At 44.7% G+C, this 25943-nt stretch overlaps 1 protein-coding gene across 1 annotated transcript in view; it reads right to left on the reverse strand.

Annotated features, from left to right (window-relative positions):
- Nucleotides 1-7943: 7943 nt before the first annotated feature.
- The window catches only part of LOC143293346 (uncharacterized), an 86581-nt gene continuing 68581 nt past the window's right edge, over nucleotides 7944-25943 (reverse strand). Inside the window, exons 17-20 of the mRNA XM_076604124.1 lie at nucleotides 20901-21041; nucleotides 18157-18210; nucleotides 14270-14365; nucleotides 7944-11178 (exon numbers count right to left, since the gene is read on the reverse strand). Of these exons, the coding sequence (XP_076460239.1) occupies nucleotides 11093-11178; nucleotides 14270-14365; nucleotides 18157-18210; nucleotides 20901-21041 (377 nt within the window). The 3' untranslated portion in view covers nucleotides 7944-11092. The remainder of the gene's footprint in view (nucleotides 11179-14269; nucleotides 14366-18156; nucleotides 18211-20900; nucleotides 21042-25943) is intronic.

The raw sequence follows: 25943 nt of genomic DNA on the forward strand, positions 1-25943 counted from the left end.
TTCCATCTGTAGGTCAAAGAAATAATTTGCTGTCTATGGAAATCTTTGTGGCAGTAGTTTCCCATGAAACCATACATTTTCCTTTTGTAACTCCGAGTTACCGGACTTCTTTTTCTTCAGGCGAAAATCTTGATAATGGAACTTTTTCTGCCATGCTGTAACATTCCTGTAGTGAAAGCGGATTACTGAAATTGAACGCGTTCGGGGAACTTGCAGTTCCTTTTTTAGCCAAAATATCAACCTTTCCATTATAGTAGAAGCCGCAGTGAGAAGGTATAAAACAAAAGGTGTGTGTGTGTGTGTGTGTGTCCTATCAGCCCTCGCCGTGTTATCAGGCCGGGACAGAACAGCCGGTGGCCCACCTGTACGTTCCCTGAGCAGACAGCTCGGCCATAAAACCTGGCCACCTCCCCGCCACACACACATTCTGGGCTGACCACCAGCACTCTGCACTCGGCCCACCCGTCACCCACACCCTCACACACCCGGGGTGGATCCTGTCTGCCTGCAGACACAACGGGATGGGCAGCTGGCTGAGTGACCACTTGCTTCATCGTGGACAGCTGACCTCAGCCTGTGAACTGTTTCTGATGCCAGGTGAGTCTGTCTGTCTGTCTGTCCGTCTGTCTGTCTGTCTGTCTGTCTGTCTCAAGGTAACAAGCTGTTTCTGATGCCAGGTGAGTCTGTCTGTCTGTCTGTCTGTCTCAAGGTAACAAGCTGTTTCTGATACCAGGTGAGCCAGTCTGTCTGTCTGTCTGTCTCCTTGAGGGAACAATACAGAGATGCGAGGTGTGCATGATGACTGACTGACTGTGACACAAAGAAAAACACACAGCGTGGACGGGTTTTTCAACTTGCTGTGAAGGAGCCAGGTGTGTGTGTGTGTGTGTGTGTGTGTGTGTGTGTGTGCGTGTGTGTGTGTGTGTGTGTGTGTGTTGTGTTGTGTTGTGACATGTAGGACAGTAAAAAGGATCACAGGGTAGTTTTGACGACTTTTATCGAAAAAAAGACAGCAGGTAGATTTCCCACAATTTTGAATGACGAAACTCACCCTCTTTTCTCTCATTTCAACAGCAAACGGGTTGACTGAATCGGCAGGTTCAAACTTACTGTTGCCTTCATTTTATCCCGCCTAGATTATTGCAATTATCTCTTAGCTGGCCTTCCCAATGATAAACTCTGCAAGCTCAATAAAATACAGAATAGTGCAGCTCGACTCGTCCTTAAAAAGTCGAGGAGAGAGCGCGCTACTGCTCTCCTGCGGACACTTCAATGGTTGCCTGTTCAAGCCAGAATTGAATATAAAGTTGCCTGTCTGTGCTTTCAGTGCCTGAATTATGATACCACACCCTCATATCTTTCTGAGCTTGTTAACCCGAACTTGCCAAACAGAACATTGAGATCTCTTGATTCATCCCAGCTAACTGTTCCCCGATACTTCCTTAACTCCTGTGGAAAGAGGTCATTTTCCGTCTTCGGCCCAACAACTTGGAATTCTCTGCCTGTTGCTCTCAGACAAACAACTCATCTATCTACCTTTAAAGCAAATCTTAAAAATCTTTTTTTTTTTTTAATTTTAAAAAAATGGTCATAACTCAAATAGTGCTGTTGTCCCAGGCCCATGGCAATGTGAGTGTGTGTAATGGGAGAGTAGAGAGAATGGGGGTGGGTAGATGGATGGTGGTGGTGTGGTTCGAAAGGGAGAATGACCCGATTTTTACTCCATTTACCTTTTCTATCCCAAACTTTATTTTACAATTTTTACAGAATCTATGGCATGCAGATTACAATTATGCTCCTTTTTACATGTATGTATTTTAAGTGAAAATTGCTGTCATCTCAGCCGTTTAATCATGTGTGTGTCTGTGTGTGTGCGTTTGTGTGAGTGTTGGAGTGTAACAGTTGTAGTATTGATAGTATGTTACTTTGTGAGTTTTATGCATTTTATAATATGAATGATTCTGTTTTATGTTTCTACTACTTTTTATATGCTTTCTTGTTTCACTTTAGGTACTGGATTGTAAAGCGCTTTGAGCTTGCTTATGCTTGTATTATAACGCTATATTAAAATAAAATGTTTTATTATTATTATCATATTAAGAACACGTTACAACTTTTTTTCCAACTGCTATCCGTGCACACAACCTTGACAGGCAGCACACCTCATATACTAACATTACCTTTGGTGTGTGTGTGTGTGTGTGTGTGTGTGTGTGTGTGTGTGTGTGCGTGCGTGCGTGTGTGTGTGTGCGTGCGTGCGTGTGTCTGTGTGTGTGTGTGTGTGCGTGTGTGTGTGCGAAGGTGTGTGTGTGTGTGTGTGTGTGTGTGCGTGTGTGTGTGCGAAGGTGTGTATGTGTGTGTGTGTGTGTGTGTGTGTGTGTGTGTGTGTGCTGTGGGACAGCCCTTTCGTTGCCATGTGTTCTTTTACGTGCGCTAAGTGCATGCTACACACGGGATCTCGGTTTATCGTCTCATCCGAATGACTAGCGTCCAGACCACCACTCAAGGTCTAGTGGAGGGGAAGAAAATGTTGGCGACTGTACCGTGATTCGAACCAGTGCGCTCAGATTCTCTTGCTTCCCAGGCGGACACGTTACCTCTAGGCCATCACTCTACTCAATGACTGACTGTCATGTCAGTGCGATCACAGTTCATGATGTGTCATGTCAGTGTGATCACAGTTCAGGTCATGATGTGTCATGTCAGTGTGGTCACAGTTCGGGTCATGATGTGTCATGTCAGTGTGGTCACAGTTCAGGTCATGATGTGTCATGTCAGTGTGGTCACAGTTCGGGTCATGATGTGTCATGTCAGTGTGGTCACAGTTCAGGTCATGATGTGTCATGTCAGTGTGGTCACAGTTCAGGTCATGATGTGTCATGTCAGTGTGATCACAGTTCAGGTCATGATGTGTCATGTCAGTGTGGTCACAGTTCAGGTCATGATGTGTCATGTCAGTGTGATCACAGTTCAGGTCATGATGTGTCATGTCAGTGTGATCACAGTTCAGGTCATGATGTGTCATGTCAGTGTGATCAACCACAGTTCAAGGGACAGCCCCAACCTGCAATATCTTGAGTGTGTCAAGTGTTTCCGGTGTCCCAAAGCCAGCTGATAGAGAGAGCACTCTTGACTGTGTGGGCAGTGTTGATAGCTGTACGGCGTGTGGAGGGCTTTGTGGAGTCTTCACTTGGTGTTTCCCCACTTCATTCCTAGTTATCTCCCCTTGTTCAGGTGTAGAGCCACATCCTTTACAGCAGTGTGTCAAGGTCAGAGGGCACAGCCACTCCCCAGTGTGGGGCAGAGGTCACGACCCCCTCTTCCCTCCCTCTCCATCCCCACTCCCATCAGTAGTGTCGCATTGTGCTGTGTGCTGTGCTGACATAATGTGCTGTGTGCTGTGCTGACATAATGTGCTGTGTGCTGTGCTGACATAGACCCCAGGGTGTGGCATTGTGCTGTGCTGACATAATGTGCTGTGTGCTGTGCTGACATAATGTGCTGTGTGCTGTGCTGACATAGACCCCAGGGTGTGGCATTGTGCTGTGCTGACATAGACCCAGGGTGTGGCATTGTGCTGTGCTGACATAGACCCCAGGGTGTGGCATTGTGCTGTGCTGACATAGACCCAGGGTGTGGCATTGTGCTGTGTGCTGTGCTGACATAGACCCCAGGATGTGGCATTGTGCTGTGCTGACATAGACCCAGGGTGTGGCATTGTGCTGTGTGTTGTGCTGACATAGACCCCAGGGTGTGGCATTGTGCTGTGCTGACATAGACCCAGGGTGTGGCATTGTGCTGTGTTGACATAGACCCCAGGGTGTGGCATTGTGCTGTGTTGACATAGACCCCAGGGTGTGGCATTGTGCTGTGTGCTGTGCTGACATAGACCCAGGGTGTGGCATTATGCTGTGCTGACATAGACCCCAGGGTGTGGCATTGTGCTGTGTGCTGTTTTGACATAGACCCAGGGTGTGGCATTGTGCTGGGTGCTGTGCTGACATAATGTGCTGTGTGCTGTGCTGACATAGACCCAGGGTGTGGCATTGTGCTGGGTGCTGTGCTGACATAATGTGCTGTGTGCTGTGCTGACATAGACCTAGGGTGTGGCATTGTGCTGTGCTGACATAGACCCAAGGGTGTGGCATTGTGCTGTGCTGACATAGACCCAGGGTGTGGCATTGTGCTGTGTGCTGTGCTGACATAGACCCAGGGTGTGGCATTTTTTCTGTGCTGACATAGACCCAGGGTGTGGCATTGTGCTGTGCTGACATAGACCCAGGGTGTGGCATTGTGCTGTGCTGACATAGACCCCAGGGTGTGGCATTGTGCTGTGTGCTGTGCTGACATAGACCCCAGGATGTGGCATTGTGCTGTGCTGACATAGACCCCAGGGTGTGGCATTGTGTTGTGTGCTGTGCTGACATAGACCCCAGTGTGTGGCATTGTGCTGTGTGCTGTGCTGACATAGACCCCAGGATGTGGCATTGTGCTGTGTGCTGTGCTGACATAGACCCCAGTGTGTGGCATTGTGCTGTGTGCTGTGCTGACATAGACCCCAGGATGTGGCATTGTGCTGTGTGCTGTGCTGACATAGACCCCAGTGTGTGGCATTGTGCTGTGTGCTGTGCTGACATAGACCCCAGGGTGTGGCATTGTGCTGTGTGCTGTGCTGACATAGACCCCAGGATGTGGCATTGTGCTGTGCTGACATAGACCCCAGGGTGTGGCATTGTGTTGTGTGCTGTGCTGACATAGACCCCAGTGTGTGGCATTGTGCTGTGTGCTGTGCTGACATAGACCCCAGGATGTGGCATTGTGCTGTGCTGACATAGACCCAGGGTATGGCATTGTGCTGTGCTGACATAGACCCAGGGTGTGGCATTGTGCTGTGCTGACATAGACCCAGGGTGTGGCATTTTTTCTGTGCTGACATAGACCCAGGGTGTGGCATTGTGCTGTGCTGACATAGACCCAGGGTATGGCATTGTGCTGTGCTGACATAGACCCTAGGGTGTGGCATTGTGCTGTGTGCTGTGCTGACATAGACCCAGGGTGTGGCATTGTGCTGGGTGCTCTGCTGACATAGACCCAGGGTGTGGCATTGTGCTGTGTGCTGTGCTGACATAGACCCAGGGTGTGGCATTGTGCTGTGCTGACATAGACCCAGGGTGTGGCATTGTGCTGGGTGCTCTGCTGACATAGACCCAGGGTGTGGCATTGTGCTGTGCTGACATAGGGACTGTGCAGAGAGAAAGTTAAAGCTGTCCATCAATTGTCCAGCCAGCTGTGAGAAAAGCTGTCCATCAATTGTCCAGCCAGCTGTGAGAAAAGTTGTCATCAATTGTCCAGCCAGCTGTGAGAACAGCTGTCCATCAATTGTCCAGCCAGCTGTGAGAAAAGCTGTCCAATAACCCGAGCCGTTCGTAGCAAGGCTTCTTGTCCCGTTTTGTTCGTTCGGCTCGCGTTACCATGGCGGCACGACCAACACGTCACAAGGCTGTGGGCAATTCCCTTTAACGTTATGCCATTCTCTCCACACACCACCAAGGGCACAGACACGCAGACAGACAGACAGACAGACAGATGATGTAGTGTCTCTGAAACAAGTGGAAGTCAACATGGCCGCTCAGTTTAGTACACATCCTACCCCAGCAATGTCCCAGCACTGTGTGTGTCAGGTAAGACATGTCTGTCATGTGTGTCAGGTGAGACGTGTCATGTGTGTCAGGTGAGACATGTTGTCATGTGTGTCAGGTGAGACGTGTTCCTGTCATGTGTCAGGTGAGACCTGTTGTCATGTGAAACATGTTCCTGTTATGTGTGTCAGTTGAGACGTGTTATCATGTGTCAGGTGAGACGTGTTCCTGTCATGTCCTAGCATTCTGTCAGGTGAGACATGTTCCTGTCATGTACCAGCATTGTCAGGTGAGAAATGTTCTTGTCATGTTCTAGCATTCTGTTAGGTGAGATGTTCCTGTCATGTTCTAACATTGTGTGTGTCAGGTGAGACATGTTCCTGTTATGTCCCATCATCGGGGCAGGTGATATATGTTCCTGTCATGTATGTCAGGTTAGACGTGTTCCTGTCAAGTCGCAGCATTGTGTCAGGTGAGACATGTTCCTGTCATGTTCCAGCATTGTGTGTGGCAGGAGACATGTTCCTGTCATGTTAGCATTGTGTCAGGTGAGACATGTTCCTGTCATGTGTCAGGTGCTACATGTTCCTGGCATGTGTGTCAGGTGAGATATGTTCCTGTCATGTTCCAGCATTGTGTCAGGTGAGACATGTTCCTGTTATGTTCCAGCATTCTGTCAGGTGAGACATGTTCCTGTCATGTGTCAGGTGCTACATGTTCCTGGCATGTGTGTCAGGTGAGACATGTTCCTGTCATGTTCCAGCATTGTGTCAGGTGAGACATGTTCCTGTTATGTTCCAGCATTCTGTCAGGTGAGACATGTTCCTGTCATGTTCCAGCATTCTGTTAGGTGAGACATGTTCCTGTCATGTTCCAGCATTGTGTGTGGCAGGAGACATGTTCCTGTCATGTTAGCATTGTGTCAGGTGAGACATGTTCCTGTCATGTGTCAGGTGCTACATGTTCCTGGCATGTGTGTCAGGTGAGATATGTTCCTGTCATGTTCCAGCATTGTGTCAGGTGAGACATGTTCCTGTTATGTTCCAGCATTCTGTCAGGTGAGACATGTTCCTGTCATGTGTCAGGTGCTACATGTTCCTGGCATGTGTGTCAGGTGAGACATGTTCCTGTCATGTTCCAGCATTGTGTCAGGTGAGACATGTTCCTGTTATGTTCCAGCATTCTGTCAGGTGAGACATGTTCCTGTCATGTTCCAGCATTCTGTTAGGTGAGACATGTTCCTGTCATGTGTCAGGTGCTACATGTTCCTTGCATGTGTGTCAGGTGAGATATGTTTCTGTCATGTGTCAGGTGAGATATGTTCCTGTCATATGTGTCAGGGAGCTATGTTCCTGTCATGTGTGTCAGGTGAGCTATGTTCCTGTCATGTGTGTCAGGTGAGATATGTTCCTGTAATGTGTGTCAGGTGATATGTGCTCCTGTCATGTGTGTCAGGTGATATGTGTTCCTGTCATGTGTCAGGTGAGATATGTTCCTGTCATGTGTGTCAGGTGAGATATGTTCCTGTCATGTGTGTCAGGTGATGTGTGTTCCTGTCATGTGTGTCAGGTGAGATATGTTCCTGTCATGTGTGTCAGGTGATGTGTTCCTGTCATGTGTGTCAGGTGAGATATGTTCCTGTCATGTGTGTCAAGAGAGAATGTGTTCCTGTCATGTGTGTCAGGTGATATGTGCTCCTGTCATGTGTGTCAAGAGAGAATGTGTTCCTGTCATGTTCCATGTGTCAGGTGAGACCTTTTTTCTAATTTTTTTTTTTACCCGGACTTTCTTGGGTCGACCACCGTTTTATTTTGTATATAAATTACACAATCAACTAAACAACATGGAAATAATCAAACCGATACTTGGCACTCCATAATAACTATGTCATAGTAATCAGTGGCATTTATGGAATAAATACAACTTTTCATTTACTGGTGTGAGGTGAGACTTGTTCCCGTCATGTGTCAGGTGATACGCGTTGTATCAGCATTGTGTCAGGTGAGACATGTTCCTGTCATGTTCCAGCATTGTGTCAGGTGACATATGTTCCTGGCATGTGTGTCAGGTGAGATATGTTCCTGTCATGTGTGTCAGGTGAGATATGTTCCTGTCATGTGTGTCAGGTGCTATGTGTTCCTGTCATGTGTCAGGTGATACGTGTTCCTGTCATGTGTGTCAGGTGCTACGTGTTCCTGTCATGTGTCAGGTGATACGTGTTCCTGTCATGTGTATCAGGTGAGATATGAACCTGTCATGTGTGTCAGGTGCTACGTGTTCCTGGCATGTGTGTCAGGTGACCTGGCATGTGTGTCAGGTGAGATATGTTCCTGTCATGTGTGTCAGGTGAGATATGTCAGGTGAGATATGTTCCTGTCATGTGTGTCAGGTGAGATATGTTCCTGTCATGTGTGTCAGGTGCTATGTGTTCCTGTCATGTGTCAGGTGCTACGTGTTCCTGTCATGTGTGTCAGGTGCTACGTGTTCCTGTCATGTGTCAGGTGATACGTGTTCCTGTCATGTGTGTCAGGTGAGATATGAACCTGTCATGTGTGTCAGGTGATATGTGTTCCTGTCATGTGTGTCAGGTGAGATATGTTCCTGTCATGTTTGTCAGGTGATTTGTGTTCCTGTCATGTCCCCATACCTGTTGGACGTGCATCATCTAGAAACATAATTATAGTCCGTTTGAAGACAACATTGAATGGAAGCAAAGCTGACAACACTGGAATGAAGGGAAGTGACCTGCAAAAGGATCACACCAGTGAGGGAGAGACAGAGAGACTGGGTGTGAGTTTTTCTTTTTCTATGATCTTTTGTTATTTTTCTGTGATCGATTCTTTTTTCTCTCTCTCTTTGCCCTGAGAGCTGGATGTAAATAAGCGCCAAAGTGTTTTCTCTCAAAAATCAAATTCATTATCATTATGATTGCGCGCTCTCTCTCTCTCTCTCACCCTCGAAAGAAAACCCCAAATCAGTGTGGCAAGCTATGAACCAATTCACCAACAAGCAATCTTCGTCAAAATCAGCCATGATCAAAGACGTTTCTCTGAATCAACTAAATACACACTTTTCCACTATAGCTAGAAAAATTATTACCACAGATTACACAGAACTGAATGACCTTGAAAAATTAAAATTGTAGTGGTAATAAAAACACTTAAGTTAAATTGAATATTCCACCCATAACTAAAACAGACAGGAACCCGCCGACTGGTTGGCATCAACAGCAGAATTCTTAAACTAGCCGCTCCAGTTATCACAGACACATTAACACACATTTTTAATCTGTGTATTGACAAAAACTACTTTCCGATCGCATTTAAGACAGCGAAAATTATTCCTATTTACAAATCAGGGGACACCACTGGTCCAAACTACAGGCCAATTTCCATTATTTCTATTCTTTCAAAGCCACTGGAAAAGCACATAAACAAGCATATTTCACATCACTTTGATGTCAATGAGCTTTTACATCCAGCTCAGTCTGGTTTCAGACAAAAGCATTCATGCCACAGCACTGGTCAACATTGTATACCAATGTCAATAACAACAGATATTGTGGTGTTTTATTCGTTGATTTTAAAAAAGCATTTGATGTGATAGACCACAACCTCTTACTTAGAAAACTTGAACTGTATGGTCTGTCAACCAATTGTCTTAGTTTGCTTGAATCCTATTTGACAAACAGACAACAATGCGTGAAAATGAGTTCATCAATCTCTGCACCAACAACACTTGATTATGGCATTCCTCAGGGGTCAATTCTAGGCCCTTTACTATTCTCAATATGTATATAAACGACCTACTGCTCCATATGAAATCCGTCTGCAAACTTTTTGCAGATGATACAACAATCCACACTTCTCATACTGACATTGTCCTTGCAAAAGACTCACAAGAAAGTACTGATGACCTCGTTAGATGGACCGAACTAAACCACATGTCTCTACACCCTCAAAAAACAAAATGCATGTTAATCACAACCAGACAAAAGAGGCAAAACACTATACATAATTTTCCTTCCATCCAAATTAAAGGCGAACCTATTGAACAGGTTAGTGATCATAAAGTTCTGGGGATCATACTTGACAACAATCTCACTTGGAATTCTCACATGAATTCCCTTTGCAAAAAGACAGCCCAGAAAACCCATCAACTATCCAAAATTAAACATTTCCTTGACCTTCATTCACGGAAATTATTTTTTCAAGCACATATCCAGTCTACAATAGATTATGCATCAACACTATGGGACTCCATAAGTGCAAACACCATGTACAATAGATTATGCATCAACACTATGGGACTCCACAAGTGCGAACACCATGAAGCCATTACAGAATCTTCATAAACGGAGGCTCAAGCTGGTACTCCTTAAAAAAAGACTTCCCTATTAGACTCAGACTATAAACAAGCGAATATTCTCCCACTAATCCTTAGAGTGCAATAAAGGAATCATGATGCAAAAGATTATGACAGGTAATGCACCACCAACATTGATAGAAACATTTTCTGTAAATTCATCAAGGAATCCCCCCAAGTCCATTTCCCAATTCCAAGAATTGACTTGTTCAAATCCAGTCTGGTTTACTCAGGCGCCACCCTATGGATCTCACTCCCCCAAAACAATTAAACAACACCACTGCCCAACCACCTTCAAAAAACATTGCCTTTCCCACCTTATGCCATAATGTGCAATGTAAATCATTCATTTTAATGATACTGTTTGTCAAATGTGTATGATTGACTGAGAAACTTCCTCACCCTCTATCCCCAATTCTGGTCTTTAGTGCGGTGTGTGTTGTGTGTGTTTGTTTCTTTCAGTGTGTGTGAGTGTGTGTGTGGTTGTTGTTTTGTTTTTGTTTTGTTTTTTTTTGTTTTTTTGGGGGGGTTCTCCTCTGTTATGTATCTCTACTAACACCATGCTTTCATTTTTATTTAGTATTGTGTAGTGTAGACCCTATTCAGGGTGGGGACTGGATGTAAAAAAGCACACCAGTGCTTATCTATTATCCTTGAAATAAAGAATTTGTCTTGTCTTGTCTTGTCTCTCTCTCTCTCACACACACACACACACAAACACAGGTTTACCCATCTCGCTATGTACAACTGCTGAAAAATTCAATAAACAATATCAGCCCAGAATGAAGCATTCTTGACTGTTTGCTGACATGCGTTTGTGTGTGCATGCATATCTGTATGTGTGTAAGCATGTGTGTATGTGTGTGTGCACATGCATGTGTGTCTGTGTGTGAATGACACAAGTTATAAACACATCACAAGTCAGAAATTTCATCTCCATCATCTGCTTTAATGTAACATTCACAGCTGTTAAGCAAACTATCACATTATTGACTGTTCTACCAATCAATGCATGATTATTCATATGTATATGAACATTTACACAGGCATACACACACACACACACACACACACACACACACACACAATCAGAAGCGGATGGAGGTGGAGGTGCTGTAGAGGAAGGACTGGCACAGGGAACACCTGTTGTACCATCCTGCCACTCCGGGTATCCCTGAAACATCACACACCTCAGGTATCCCCACATATCCATGAAACATCACACACCCTACATATCCCTGAAACATCACACACCCTACATATCCCTGAAACATCACACACCCTACATATCCCTGAATCATCACACACCTCAGGTATCCCCACATATCCCTGAAACATCACACACCTCAGGTATCCCTACATATCCATGAAACATCACACACCCTACATATCCCTGAAACATCACAAACCCTACATATCCCTGAAACATCACACACCTCAGGTATCCCTACATATCCCTGAAACATCACACACCCTACATATCCCTGAAACATCACAAACCCTACATATCCCTGAAACATCACACACCTCAGGTATCCCCACATATCCCTGAAACATCACACACCTCAGGTATCCCTACATATCCCTGAAACATCACAAACCCTACATATCCCTGAAACATCACACACCTCAGGTATCCCCACATATCCCTGAAACATCACACACCTCAGGTATCCCTACATATCCCTGAAACATCACAAACCCTAATATCCCTGAAACATCACACACCTCAGGTATCCCAACATATCCCTGAAACATCACAAACCCTAATATCCCTGAAACATCACACACCTCAGGTATCCCAACATATCCCTGAAACATCACAAACCCTAATATCCCTGAAACATCACACACCTCAGGTATCCCCACATATCCCTGAAACATCACACACCTCAGGTATCCTTACATATCCCTGAATCATCACACACCCTACATATCCCTGAATAATCACACACCCTACATTTACCTGAAACCTTCACACACCCTACATATCCCTGAAACATCACAAACCCTACGTATCCCTGAATCATCACACACCCTACATATCCCTGAAACATCACAAACCCTACGTATCCCTGAAACATCACACACCTCAGGTATCCCTGAAACCTTCACACACCCAACATATCCCTAAAACCATCACACACCCTGGGTATCCCAGCATATCCTTGTAACATTACACACCCTACATATCCCTGAAACATCACACACCCTATATATCCCTGAAACCATGACACACCCTACACATCCCTAAAACCATCACACACCCTACATATCCCTGAAACCATCAGACACCATACATTTCCCTGAAACATAACACACCCTACATATCGCTAAAACCATCACATACCTACATATCCCTGAAACATCAGACACCCCATATATCCCTGAAACATTACACACCCTATATGTCCCTGAAACCATCACACCCCACATATCCATGAACCCATCATACATCCTACACCATCATACATCCTACATATCCCTGAAACCATCTCACACCATACAAATCCCTGAAACATCACACACCCTATATATCCCTGAAACCACCACATAACCTACATATCCCTGAAACCATCACACACCCTACATATCCCTGAAACCACACCCTACATATCTCTGAAACCATCCCACACCCTACATATCTCTGAAACCACACACACTACATATCCCTGAAACCATCACACACCCATATATCCCTGAAACCAACACACCCTACATATATATGAAACATCAGACACCCTACGTATCTCTGAAACCATCACACCCTACATATATATATATATATAAAACATCACACCCCCTACATATCCATGAAACCATTACACGCCTATATATCCCTGAAACCAACACACACTCTACATATCCCTGAAACATAACACACCTATATATCCCATCACACACCTATATATACCTGATACATCATAGACCATTGGTATCCCTACATATCCCTGAAACCATCACATACCCTACATGTCCCTGAAACCATCACACCCTACATATCCCTGAAACCATAGAACATCCTATATATCCCTGAAACATCAGACACCCTATGTATCCCTGAAACATTACACACCCTACATATCCCTGAAACCATCACACATCCTACATATCCCTGAAACCATCACACCCTATGTATCCCTGAAACCATCACACACCCTACATATCCCTGAAACCATCACACCCTATGTATCCCTGAAACCATCACACACCCTACCCTGAAACCATCACACACCCTATATATCCCTGAAACCATCACACACCCTACATATCCCTGAAACCATCACACACCCTACATATCCCTAAAACCATCACACACCCTACATATCCCTAAAACCATCCCACACCTGTATATCCCTGAAACCAACACACGCCCTACAAATCCCTGAAACAGACACATACAAATCCCTGAAACCATCAAACACCTACAAATCCCTGAAACATCAGACACCTACAAATCCCTGAAACCATCACACACCCTACCCTGAAACCAACACACACCCTACAAATCCCTGAAACCATCACACACCTACATATCCCTGAAACCATCACACACCTACATATCCCTGAAACCATCACACACCCTACAATCCCTGAAACCATCACACACCCTACATATCCCTGAAACCATCACACACCCAACATATCCCTGAAACCATAACACACCCTACATATCCCTGAAACCATCACACACCCTACACATCCCTGAAACCATCACACACCCTACAAATCCCTGAAACCATCACACACACTACAAATCCCTGAAACCATAACACACCCTACATATCCCTGAAACCATCACACATCCTATATATCCCTGAAACCATCACACACCCTACATATCCCTGAAACCATCACACACCCTACATATCCCTGAAACCATCACACACTCTACATATCCCTGAAGCCATCACACACCCAACATATCCCTGAAACCATCACACACCCTACATATCCCTGAAACCATCACAGACCCTACATATCCCTGAAACCAACACACACCCTACATATCCCTGAAACCATCACACACCCTAAATATCCCTGAAACCATAATACACCCTACATATCCCTGAAACCATAACACACCCTACATATCCCTGAAACCATCACACACCCAACATATCCCTGAAACATTACACACCCTATATATCCCTGAAACCATAGAACACCCTACATATCCCTGAAACCATCACACACCCTACAATCCCTGAAACCATCACACACCCTACATACTACACACACACTGTCCGATGGACAGCACCCACCTTTCAGTGTGTGGACAGACAGGGCCAGTGCACCACACGTCATACAGCACTGATAGGCCACTGCCGTACACACTGCCAAGGTATGGCAGCACAGACCTGTCAAGCACAGACACTGCCTTACACACAGCCAACAGTACACTGTTACAACACACACCTGTCAACCAGAGACACTGTCCTTCACACAGCCAACAGTACACTGTTACAACACACACCTGTCAACCAGAGACACTGTCCTTCACACAGCCAACAGTACACTGTTACAACACACACCTGTCAACCAGACACTGTCTTTCACACAGCCAACAGTACACTGTTACAACACACACCTGTCAACCAGACACTATTACAACACACACCTGTCAACCAGACACTGTTACAACACACACCTGTCAACCAGACACTGTCTTTCACACAGCCAACAGTACACTGTTACAACACACACCTGTCAACCACAGACACTGTTACAACACACACCTGTCAACCAGAGACACTGTTACAACACACACCTGTCAACCAGACACTGTTACAACACACATCTGTCAACCAGACACTGTCTTTCACACAGCCAACAGTACACTGTTACAACACACACCTGTCAACAGTACACACTGTGTTACAGCAAACACACCTGTCAACAGTACACACTGTATTATAACACACCTGTCAACAGTACACTGTGTTATAACACACCTGTCAACAGTACACTGTTATAACACACTTGTCAACAGTACACACTGTGTTACAGCAAACACACCTGTCAACAGTACACACTGTGTTACAGCAAACACACCTGTCAACAGTACACACTGTATTATAACACACCTGTCAACAGTACACTGTGTTACAGCAAACACACCTGTCAACAGTACACACTGTGTTACAGCGCACACACCTGTCAACAGTACTCACTGTGGTACAGCGCACACACCTGTCAACAGTACACACTGTGTGTCCAAAACACACACCCACACACCCACTGACCACAATGGGCACACCAGTGTAGAACTGCAATTTGCTCAAAACTAACAATATCCAACCACAAAACCAAACCATCAACAACAAAACGGAAAGCATTTCAGCCCGTGATTTATCCATGGTGTGGGGCTAAACATGAAACAAAACATCACCACTGTTAATTATCCATGGTTCATTCTGCTACATTTCAACCTATGAATTATCCAAGGTGTTGGGCCATGACACAATCTTATGAAGCATTTCAACTGTGAATGATCCATGATGTGGGGCTAACACAGTCTACATGACTACATCAAGTGAAGGTGTGCTGGCTACATGAAGTGAAGGTGCGCTGACTACAGGACTACATGAAGTGAAGGTGTGCTGACTACAGGACTACATGAAGTGAAGGTGTGCTGGCTACATGAAGTGAAGGTGCGCTGACTACAGGACTACATGAAGTGAAAGTGTGCTGACTACAGTACTACATGAAGTGAAGGTGTGCCGACTACATGAAGTGAAGGTGTGCTGACTACAGGACTACATGAAGTGAAGGTGTACTGGCTACAGGACTACATGAAGTGAAGGTGTGCTGGCTACAGGACTACATGAAGTGAAGGTGTGATGACTACATGAAGTGAAGGTGTACTGGCTACAGGACTACATGAAGTGAAGGTGTGATGACTACATGAAGTGAAGGTGTGCTGACTACATGAAGTGAAGGTGTGCTGACTACACGACTACATGAAGTGAAGGTGTGCTGACTACATGAAGTGAAGGTGTGCTGACTACACGACTGCATGAAGTGAAGGTGTGCTGACTACATGAAGTGAAGGTGTGCTGGCTACAGGACTACATGAAGTGAAGGTGTGACGACTACATGAAGTGAAGGTGTACTGGCTACAGGACAACATGAAGTGAAGGTGTGCTGACTACATGAAGTGAAGGTGTGATGACTACATGAAGTGAAGGTGTGCTGACTACATGAAGTGAAGGTGTGCTGGCTACAGGACAACATGAAGTGAAGGTGTGCTGACTACATGAAGTGAAGGTGTGCTTACTACAGGACTACATGAAGTGAAGGTGTGCTGACTACATGAAGTGAAGGTGTGCTGGCTACAGGACTACATGAAGTGAAGGTGTGCTGACTATGAAGGTGTACTGACTACATGAAGTGAAGGTGTGATGACTACATGAAGTGAAGGTGTGCAGACTACACGACTACATGAAGTGAAGGTGTGCTGACTACACGACTACATGAAGTGAAGGTGTGCTGGCTACATGAAGTGAAGGTGTGCTGACTACAGGACTACATGAAGTGAAGGTATGCTGACTACAGGACTACATGAAGTGAAGGTGTGCTGACTACAGGACTACATGAAGTGAAGGTGTGATGACTACATGAAGTGAAGGTGTGATGACTACATGAAGTGTGCTGACTACAAGACTACATGAAGTGAAGGTGTGCTGACTGCATGAAGTGAAGGTGTGCTGACTGCATGAAGTGAAGGTGTGCTGACTACATGAAGTGAAGGTGTGCTGACTACATGAAGTGAAGGTGTGCTGACTATGAAATGAAGGTGTGCTGACTGCATGAAGTGAAGGTGTGCTGACTGCATGAAGTGAAGGTGTGCTGACTACATGAAGTGAAGATGTGCTGACTGCATGAAGTGAAGATGTGCTGACTGCATGAAGTGAAGGTGTGACGACTACATGAAGTGAAGGTGTGCTGACTACAGGACAACATGAAGTGAAGGTGTGCTGACTACATGAAGTGGTGTGCTGACTACATGAAGTGAATGTGTGCTGACTACAAGACTACATGAAGTGAAGGTGTGCTGACTACATGAAGTGGTGTGCTGACTGCATGAAGTGAAGATGTGCTGACTACATGAAGTGAAGGTGTGCTGACTACATGAAGTGGTGTGCTGACTACATGAAGTGAATGTGTGCTGACTACAAGACTACATGAAGTGAAGGTGTGCTGACTACATTAAGTGAATGTGTGCTGACTATGAAGTGAAGGTGTGCTGACTACATGAAGTGAAGGTGTGCTGACTACATGAAGTGAAGGTGAAGTGAAATCTGTTGTGACAAAAAAGATTAATACAGTGATGACTACATGAAGTGCAGTGAAGGAAGGGTGGCTGACTACATGAAGTGCAGTGAAGGGTGGCTGACTACATGAAGTGCAGTGAAGGAAGGGTGGCTGACTACATGAAGTGCAGTGAAGGAAGGGTGGCTGACTACATGAAGTGCAGTGAAGGGTGGCTGACTACATGAAGTGCAGTGAAGGAAGGGTGGCTGACTACATGAAGTGCAGTGAAGGGTGGCTGACTACATGAAGTGCAGTGAAGGAAGGGTGGCTGACTACATGAAGTGCAGTGAAGGAAGGGTGGCTGACTACATGAAGTGCAGTGAAGGAAGGGTGGCTGACTACATGAAGTGCAGTGAAGGGTGGCTGACTACATGAAGTGCAGTGAAGGGTGGCTGACTACATGAAGTGCAGTGAAGGAAGGGTGGCTGACTACATGAAGTGCAGTGAAGGAAGGGTGGCTGACTACATGAAGTGCAGTGAAGGGTGGCTGACTACATGAAGTGCAGTGAAGGAAGGGTGGCTGACTACATGAAGTGCAGTGAAGGAAGGGTGGCTGACTACATGAAGTGCAGTGAAGGGTGGCTGACTACATGAAGTGCAGTGAAGGAAGGATGGCTGACTACATGAAGTGCAGTGAAGGGTGGCTGACTACATGAAGTGCAGTGAAGGGTGGCTGACTACATGAAGTGCAGTGAAGGAAGGGTGGCTGACTACATGAAGTGCAGTGAAGGAAGGGTGGCTGACTACATGAAGTGCAGTGAAGGAAGGGTGGCTGACTACATGAAGTGCAGTGAAGGGTGGCTGACTACATGAAGTGCAGTGAAGGGTGGCTCACCAAACAGGTGCTTGTTGTCACAGGTGGCTGTCACACCATCTTTCAGGTCCAGGTCTTCACAACATAAGGAAACCAGGGAAACTCGGTGACATATCCCACCCACACACTTCTGTGTCATCATCATCCACACCACACACTTCTGTGTCATCATCATCCACACCACACACTTCTGTGTCATTATCATCCACACCACACACTTCAATATCATTATCATCCACACCACACACTTCTGTGTCATTATCATCCACACCACACACTTCAATATCATTATCATCCACACCACACACTTCAATATCCACACCACACACTTCAATATCATCCACACCACACACTTCTGCATCATTATCATCCACACCACACACTTCTACATCATTATCATCCACACCACACACTTCTGCATCATTATCATCCACACCACACACTTCTGTGTCATTATCATCCACACCACACACTTCTGTGTCATTATCATCCACACCACACACTTCTGCATCATTATCATCCACACCACACACTTCTGTGTCATTATCATCCACACCACACACTTCAATATCATCCACACCCACACACTTCCGCATCATTATCATCCACACGACACACTTCTGCATCAATATCATCCACACCACACACTTCTGCATCATTATCATCCACACCACACACTTCTGTGTCATTATCATCCACACCACACACTTCTGCATCATTATCATCCACACCACACACTTCAATATCATCCACACCCACACACTTCTGCATCAATATCATCCACACCACACACTTCTGTGTCATTATCATCCACACCACACACTTCTGCATCATTATCATCCACACCACACACTTCAATATCATCCACACCCACACACTTCTGCATCAATATCATCCACACCACACACTTCTGTGTCATTATCATCCACACCACACACTTCTGCATCATTATCATCCACACCACACACTTCTACATCATTATCATCCACACCACACACTTCTGCATCAATATCATCCACACCACACACTTCTGTGTCATTATCATCCACACCACACACTTCTGTGTCATTATCATCCACACCACACACTTCAATATCATCCACACCACACACTTCTGTCATTATCATCCACACCACACACTTCAATATCATCCACACCCACACACTTCTGCATCAATATCATCCACACCACACACTTCTGTGTCATTATCATCCACACCACACACTTCTACATCATTATCATCCACACCACACACTTCTGCATCATTATCATCCACACCACACACTTCTACATCATTATCATCCACACCACACACTTCTGCATCAATATCATCCACACCACACACTTCTGTGTCATTATCATCCACACCACACACTTCTGCATCATTATCATCCACACCACACACTTCTGTGTCATTATCATCCACACCACACACTTCTGCATCAATATCATCCACACCACACACTTCTGTGTCATTATCATCCACACCACACACTTCTGTGTCATTATCATCCACACCACACACTTCTACATCAATATCATCCACACCACACACTTCTGCATCTTCATAATCCACACCACACACTTCTGTGTCATTATCATCCACACCACACACTTCTGCATCATTATCATCCACACCACACACTTCTACATCATTATCATCCACACCACACACTTCTGCATCAATATCATCCACACCACACACTTCTGTGTCATTATCATCCACACCACACACTTCTACATCAATATCATCCACACCACACACTTCTGCATCTTCATAATCCACACCACACACTTCTGTGTCATTATCATCCACACCACACACTTCTGCATCATTATCATCCACACCACACACTTCTACATCATTATCATCCACACCACACACTTCTGCATCAATATCATCCACACCACACACTTCAATATCATCCACACCACACACTTCTGTGTCATTATCATCCACACCACACACTTCTGCATCATTATCATCCACACCACACACTTCAATATTATCCACACCACACACTTCTGTCATTATCATCCACACCACACACTTCAATATTATCCACACCACACACTTCTGCATCATTATCATCCACACCACACACTTCTACATCATTATCATCCACACCACACACTTCTGCATCTTCATAATCCACACCACACACTTCTGTGTCATTATCATCCACACCACACACTTCTACATCATTATCATCCACACCACACACTTCTGCATCTTCATAATCCACACCACACACTTCTGTGTCATTATCATCCACACCACACACTTCAATATCATCCACACCCACACACTTCTGTGTCTTTATCATCCACACCACACACTTCTGTGTCATTATCATCCACACCACACACTTCTGCATCATTATCATCCACACCACACACTTCAATATCATCCACACCCACACACTTCTGTGTCTTTATCATCCACACCACACACTTCTGTGTCATTATCATCCACACCACACACTTCTGTCATTATCATCCACACCACACACTTCTACATCATCCACACCACACACTTCTACATCATCCACACCACACACTTCAATATCATCCACACCACACACTTCTGTCATTATCATCCACACCACACACTTCTACATCATCCACACCACACACTTCAATATCATCCACACCACACACTTCTGCATCTTCATAATCCACACCACACACTTCTGCGTCTTCATCATCCACACAGTTACACACACACCAGCCCACAAGCTGTCGCTATCAGGAACAAAGGATACCACCATCACACAGCAAACAAACTTCTGGTTGTGAACCACCCACCACAGCACTCAGCTGACTTATCAACTCTGACCCTATGACCTCCGACCTCTGTTCCGACCACTTGATCCAGTGTAGCATCATGTGCAGTGGTAGCACATCTGTAGAAAATGACATCACAGATACCTTTTGTAAGACACTGTATCACTCATTGTGACATCACTGATACATTATGTATGACATTGTATCACTATGTGTGACATCATTGATACATTTTGTATGATATTGTATCACTACATGTGACAATGATACTTTTTGTTTGATATTGTATCACTACATGTCACATCACAGATACCTTTTGTAAGACATTGTACCACTACATGTGACATCACTGATACATTTTGTATGACACTGTATCACTACATGTGTCATTGATACCTTTTGTATGACACTGTATCACTACATGTGTCATTGATACCTTTTGTATGACATTGTATCACTACATGTGACATTGATACATTTTGTATGACATTGTATCACTACATGTGTCATTGATACCTTTTGTATGACATTGTATCACTACATGTGTCATTGATACCTTTTGTATGACACTGTATCACTACATGTGTCATTGATACCTTTTGTATGACACTGTATCACTACATGTGTCATTGATACCTTTTGTATGACATTGTATCACTACATGTGTCATTGATACCTTTTGTATGACACTGTATCACTACATGTGTCATTGATACCTTTTGTATGACACTGTATCACTACATGTGACATTGATACATTTTGTATGACATTGTATCACTACATGTGACATTGATACCTTTTTTTTGACATCACTGATACCTTTTGTAAGACACTGTATCACTACATGTGACATCATTGAAACCTTTTGTATGACACTGTAGCTTTTGTAAGACATTGTATCACTACATGACATCATTGATACCTTCTGTAAGTGTCACACCTGACAACCAGCTACCCGGTGAAACCCGGTGCAGGCAGGAGAGAAAGGGTCAACCAGTTGTCGAACAAAATTTCTCTTTCCATTTAATTTTGCTGTGCAATGCACATGCAATGAGTGCGCAGCAAAGGTTTTGACTGGACGTTGGGCATACTGGACGTGTGAGTGAAGCTGGACGGAGTTTTCTTGGCACACCCACAAACAGCAGTAAAGCACTCCCATCCTGGCACGGAGAGAGGACAGGTTCTCTGCCTCAGAACCTCTGGCAACATCTCATGTTGCACCACTGTGGTCACACACCTGTTGACCAGTGTCCAAGCGTCCCGTGGACAAGGGGGCCAAGTTATGGCAAATGTATGTCCCCGGCGCCCGTCTCAGTGTTTTCCACAAGCTGTTGAGGTGAGTCCACCGCCAGTGGTACGCGCGGGTATCTATCAATAGATTATCATCTCTGAGAACAGTTTTGCTTCCATATAGGACTGTAACATTTACTTGGGGTGACAGAAGGGGATCCTACCTTAATTGTTATTGTTCCTCAACGAATAGTGTATATGTATATCCAGTTAGTGGGCGAGCGTTGGCTGCTTCTGATTTCAACACTTTTGCGTTCATTAGAGCCAGCTTCTTTTCGGCCATGACGCGCCAATGAGTTGTATGGCTTCCTTTTCAGCCGGTGGAAGTTTTTGTGTGAATGCGTGAGAATGCTTGTCATCCCTCTTTTCTTTTCAGTTGTGGCAATTCCAGAGCAGGGAGGTTACTCCTCCAAACCCCAGCTGTTTTGTTTTTTCAGTCATCTTTCTTTTCAGGTACCCAGTGGCTGATGATTTTGTGTTTTCCCTTTGGTCCAATGAAGACAGGCGGTTGAACAGGGAACGGATTTTGTGTGTTTTCCCTTTGGTCCAATGAAGACAGGCAGTTGAACAGGGAACGGATTTTGTGTGTTTTCCCTTTGGTCCAATGAAGACAGGCGGTTGAACAGGTAACAGATTTTGTGTGTTTTCCCTTTGGTCCAATGAAGATGGGCGGTTGAACAGGTAACAGATTTTGTGTGTTTTCCCTTTGGTCCAATGAAGACGGGCGGTTCAATGGGGAACAGATTTTGTGTGTTTTCCCTTTGGTCCAATGAAGACAGGCGGTTGAACAGGTAACAGATTTTGTGTGTTTTCCCTTTGGTCCAATGAAGACAGGCGGTTGAACAGGTAACAGATTTTGTGTGTTTTCCCTTTGGTCCAATGAAGATGGGCGGTTCAATTGGGGAACAGATTTTGTGTGTTTTCCCTTTGGTCCAATGAAGACGGGCGGTTCAATTGGGGAACAGATTTTGTGTGTTTTCCCTTTGGTCCAATGAAGACAGGAGGTTGAACAGGGAACGGATTTTGTGTGTTTTCCCTTTGGTCCAATGAAGATGGGCGGTTGAACAGGGAACGGATTTTGTGTGTGGAACCCTTGCTGGGTCAGCTTTTGGCTTGTTTCTGGGATGCACACCGCGTGAGGGAGGCCAAACCGCCGGGCTACGCAGGCGTCAAGCAAGGAGGGAACTTGGGACAATCCTGGACCCTCCACCCTCCCACGCCGTCACTACAGCCTACGACCCAACGAACTCCCTGAGTAATCCCCAAGACCCCAAATGGACAGCTGCATGGACTGAGTTAAGTTCGAGATTCACCGTCCGTCTGACAGCGTGTGAGACTGTGTCTGGTTCCCATCTCATATATTAGTTCGTAGGCGGGAGATAATATTTTACAATTTGTTAGTGGGTTAGGAAGAGAGAGGGTGACAGGGGTTAGGTTTCGTTTGTCCCCTGTACGAGTGTGTGTGATAGTTGTGCATATTATTATTATTTATCATTATTATTATTCTTTTCTTTTCTTTTTCAAATACAGCTGTTTTTCTTTTATTCTACTTGTGTGCCGAGTTCTCTCTTAACATGAGAGCGACGTGAGCGCCCCATTTGTTTTGGCTCATCATCGCCTGTCCCCCTTTTGTTTTGGTTTGTCCTCGCCTGTCCCCCTTTTGTTTTGGCTTGTCCTCGCCTGTCCCCCATTTGTTTTGGCTCATCATCGCCTGTCCCCCTTTTGTTTTGGCTTGTCCTCGCCTGTCCCCCTTTTGTTTTGGCTTGTCCTCGCCTGTCCCCCTTTTGTTTTGGCTTGTCCTCGCCTGTCCCCCTTTTGTTTTGGCTTGTCCTCGCCTGTCCCCCATTTGTTTTGGCTCATCGCCTGTCCCCCTTTTGTTTTGGCTCATCATCGCCTGTCCCCCTTTTGTTTTGGCTCATCATCTCCTGTCCCCCTTTTGTTTTGGCTTATCCTTGCCTGTCCCCCTTTTGTTTTGGCTTATCCTCGCCTGTCCCCCTTTTGTTTTGGCTTATCCTTGCCTGTCCCCCTTTTGTTTTGGCTTATCCTTGCCTGTCCCCCTTTTGTTTTGGCTTATCCTTGCCTGTCCGCCTTTTGTTTTGGCTTATCCTCGCCTGTCCCCCTTTTGTTTTGGCTTATCCTTGCCTGTACCCCTTTTGTTTTGGCTTATCTTCGCCTGTACCCCTTTTGTTTTGGCTCATCGCCTGTCCCCCTTTTGTTTTGGCTCGTCATCGCCTGTCCCCCTTTTGTTTTGGCTTGTCCTCGCCTGTCCCGGGTTCTGGAGGTAGGTTGTGACAGTAAGACATTGTATCACTACATGTGACATCATTGATACATTTTGTAAGACATTGTATCACTACATGTGACATCATTGATACATTTTGTAAGACATTGTATCACTACATGTGACATCACTGATACATTTTGTAGGACATTGTATCACTACATGTGACATCATTGATACATTTTGTAAGACACTGTATCACTACATGTGACATCATTGATACATTTTGTAAGACATTGTATCACTACATGTGACATCACTGACACCTTTTGTAGGACATTGTACCAGTACATGGACACTGATACCACACTGTTATGACACTGTATCAGTACATGTATACTGATATTACACTGTATAAGTACATGTACACTGATACCACACTGTTATTACACCATATCAGTACATGTACACTGTTATGACACTATCAGTACATGTACACTGATACCACACTGTTGTGACACTAATAGTACATGTACACTGATTCTACACTGTTATGACACTGTACCAGTACATATACATTGTTATGACACTGTATTAGAACATGTACACTGTTATGATACTGTATCAGTACTTGTACACTGATACCACTGTTATTATACTGTATCAGTACATGTACACTGATTCTACACTGTTATGACACTGTATCAGTACATATACACTGTTATGACACTGTATCAGTACATGTACACTGATACCACTGTTATTACACTGTATCAGTACATGTACACTGTCATTACATTACATCAGTATATGTACACCAATAGCAAAACATACTACACTGTATCAGTACACCCACTGTTATTACACTGTATCAGTACATGTACACTGTAATGATTGTACTGGTAGATGTACACTGATACCACATCGTTACTGCACTGTATCAGTACACCCACACTGTTATTACATTGTATTGGTACATCCACACTGTCATTACACTGGATCAGTACATGTACACTGTTATGACTGCACTGGTATGTGTACACTGCTATTACACTGTATCAGTACATGTACTGTTATGACTGCATTGGTATGTGTACACTGCTATTACACTATCAGTACATGTACTGTTATGACTGTATAGGTATGTGAACACTGCTATTACACTGTATCAGTACATGTACTGTTATGACTGCATTGGTATGTGTACACTACTATTACACTGTATCAGTACATGTACTGTTATGACTGCATTGGTATGTGTACACTGCTATTACACTGTATCAGTACATGTACACTGTTATGACTGTATAGGTATGTGTACACTGCTATTACACTGTATCAGTACATGTACTGTTATGACTGCATTGGTATGTGTACACTGCTATTACACTGTATCAGTACATGTACACTGTTATGACTGCATTGGTATGTGAACACTGCTATTACACTGTATCAGTACATGTACACTGTTATGACTGCACTGGTATGTGAACACTGCTAGTACACTGTA

The sequence above is a fragment of the Babylonia areolata genome, chromosome 19, assembly GCF_041734735.1.
Source record: "Babylonia areolata isolate BAREFJ2019XMU chromosome 19, ASM4173473v1, whole genome shotgun sequence".
NCBI lineage: Eukaryota > Metazoa > Mollusca > Gastropoda > Neogastropoda > Buccinidae > Babylonia > Babylonia areolata.